At 48.0% G+C, this 2356-nt stretch overlaps 1 protein-coding gene across 1 annotated transcript; it reads left to right on the top strand.

The window, feature by feature from the left end:
- The first annotated feature begins 621 nt into the window (after positions 1-621).
- On the top strand, positions 622-2350 carry LOC121017130 (C-C motif chemokine 2). Its single transcript, XM_040455225.1, has 3 exons — positions 622-784; positions 1555-1672; positions 2017-2350. Exons 1-3 carry the CDS (start codon positions 709-711, stop codon positions 2120-2122), a joined length of 300 nt encoding a protein of 99 aa, XP_040311159.1. The 5' UTR covers positions 622-708; the 3' UTR covers positions 2123-2350.
- The last annotated feature ends 6 nt before the right edge of the window (positions 2351-2356 follow it).

The raw sequence follows: 2356 nt of genomic DNA, 5'->3' as shown, positions 1-2356 counted from the left end.
AGCACTGTATGAGTATGACACGGGAATTTATCTGTAGCACTACATGACCTCTGTGGCATCTGCCAGGTCTTAAACCCAGTGAATCTTGGAATTCAATTCTATGGTTATAAAATCCTATAGTTGGGCTCAGCTTCAACTGTGCCACCATCCTGGATGTTAAGAAGCAAATGGATTTATTATGCTGCTGGGGAGTCCACCAAGGCCTCGGGGCCCCTTCCTGGCTTGAAAACCCCACGGGCTGTTGCCTAAAGGTTGGCTAGAGGAGGGCATGAGATGCTGTCATCTCTCGTGAGCTCTGTTTCCTTGCTTCCTTTTCAACCACAGAATTTTTGCTTCAGAGAAAGTGGAATTCTTAAGAAAATCCTGTTGTGTTCACATCTGTGGTCGCTCTGGACATAACTGTACCCCACCCACCCCACTTCTTTTGGTCTTAGCAGCAAATGGAAAAAGTGCCCAGTCCAGACTCACTACTTCCCTCCTACTTCCTGGAAACCTCCCAGGGCACTATCCTTGCTCAGCACATTTATGACTCCACTTTGTCATTCATTGAGAATGATGCTGCCCTGGGCCAAACTTTCTCTTAGCTCCGCCCTCTTTACTTTCCATAAAAAGCAGGCAGAGCAGCCACAACCCCCAGAGGAGCAGAGAAGCTGAGACCAGCTTGGAAACCTCCAGCTCTCACGCCCAAGCTCCTCGCTTCCCGCAGACATGAAGGTCTCCGCAGCGCTTCTGTGCCTGCTGCTCACAGCTGCTGCCTTCAGCCTCCAGGTGCTCGCCCAGCCAGGTAAGCCCCTCTCTCCTTCCCTCTGAAGCCCACCACCCCACCTCTGGGTTCTCATAATCAGGAAAGTCAGAGAAGGACACGGAGGGAGCCGGATCACACAGCTGCTCCAGGGCAGAGCCTGGATGAGAATTCCAGCCGTGGACCCCAAACCCAGTCCTCCCAGGACTCCAGCTCTGTAATCACACCCTCCGTGTAGTTACTGCCCCGGCTCCTTGCAACAGGGGTTGGGGACTTGAATCATCAAAAAGAAGGGGACTCTGGTGGAGAGTGTGCAGGGTATCTCCAGATATGGTGGAGGGGAAAGGAGGAGACCCAGAATCTGGTCTATGCTTCGTTCGGTCCAGGATCCAGAGACAGGGTTCTGCAGAGGCTGCAGGTATCGGAGAAACTGACAACTAGGAACAGATTGCTCAGAGCCTAGAGGGGGACCCATAGCTGGGTTCCCTGAGCTGATCTCTGAACCTGATAATTTGGATTATTCACTACTCCCAGGATCAGTGATTAATGATACTCCCAGGAATTATCTAGTTTTAACAGCTCCCTCTTCCCACCGCTCATTATCAATGCTATATACCCATTATAAAGCAGAGGAAGCTGAGTCAGCATGCCATTCTAGCTCTGAAGCATAGGCAGAAATATTGGGATTTATGAGTTCTACCTCTACTCCTGACTTCCCTACTCCTGCTCCTTCCTACTCTTTCTTGCTATGATTAAGATCAGAAGAATCTAACCCATCCTAACATGCTTTTTCTTTGTGGTTCTATTTCCAGATGCAATTAATTCTCCAGTCACCTGCTGCTATACACTCACCAATAAGAAGATCTCGATGCAGAGGCTGGTGAGCTATAAAAGAGTCACCAGCAGCAAGTGTCCCAAAGAAGCTGTGATGTAAGTGGAACACACCAGCCCTCCCTGGGCCAGTTCTTCCTTGGGTAGCAAGGGACAAGCCTTACAGACTTAGAGAGTTAGGCCATCTAATCTCGTCCTCAAAGGTGCCCAGTGGGAAAACTGAGGCCACCAGGGACAAGGTGACTCCCAACATCACTCTCCATCTGAGTGCTTACACAGACCCTCCCAATTTCTTTAGCGGGAAGTCAGGACGCCCTGATGTCCTCTCTCCACCTGCCTTCCTCTTCTTGTTCCCATGGCAGCTTCCTGGGGCAGAATGGGCTGTCGTCATAGGGCTGAGATCTCGGTGGAACTCTATCTGACTGTGTTCTCTCTCCCTACAGCTTCAAGACCATCCTAAACAAGGAGATCTGCGCTGACCCAAAGCAGAAGTGGGTCAAGGATTCCATGGCACACCTGGACAAGAAGACCCAAACTGCAAAGCCTTGACTACTCACTCTGAAACCGAAGAATCTAAAATTAATTTATTTTCTTCTAGTTTTCCCTAAATGCCCTCCTGGCGTTATTTTGTTATAATTTCAAAGACTACAAACTTTGTTTATTGATACTCACACGATGCCTGAAGTACTGTTAATCTTATTTAAGTTATTGATGTTTTAAATTTATCTTCCCTGGATACTAGGTTTTTTTTTTTTTTTTTTTTTTTTTTTTTTTTTTTTTTTT

The sequence above is a fragment of the Herpailurus yagouaroundi genome, unplaced genomic scaffold (assembly GCF_014898765.1).
Source record: "Herpailurus yagouaroundi ecotype Mexico unplaced genomic scaffold, PumYag 215, whole genome shotgun sequence".
NCBI classification, from domain to species: Eukaryota; Metazoa; Chordata; class Mammalia; order Carnivora; family Felidae; genus Herpailurus; species Herpailurus yagouaroundi.
This window is presented reverse-complemented; position numbering and strand designations above follow the sequence as displayed.

Coding starts and splice junctions, on each gene's coding strand:
- LOC121017130 (XM_040455225.1), top strand. CDS start 709: ATGAAGGTCTCCGCAGCGCTTCTGTGCCTGCTGCTCACAGCTGCTGCC. Junction 785..1,554: donor CCAGGTGCTCGCCCAGCCAG/GTAAGCCCCTCT, acceptor TTCTATTTCCAG/ATGCAATTAATTCTCCAGTC. Junction 1,673..2,016: donor TGTCCCAAAGAAGCTGTGAT/GTAAGTGGAACA, acceptor CTCTCCCTACAG/CTTCAAGACCATCCTAAACA.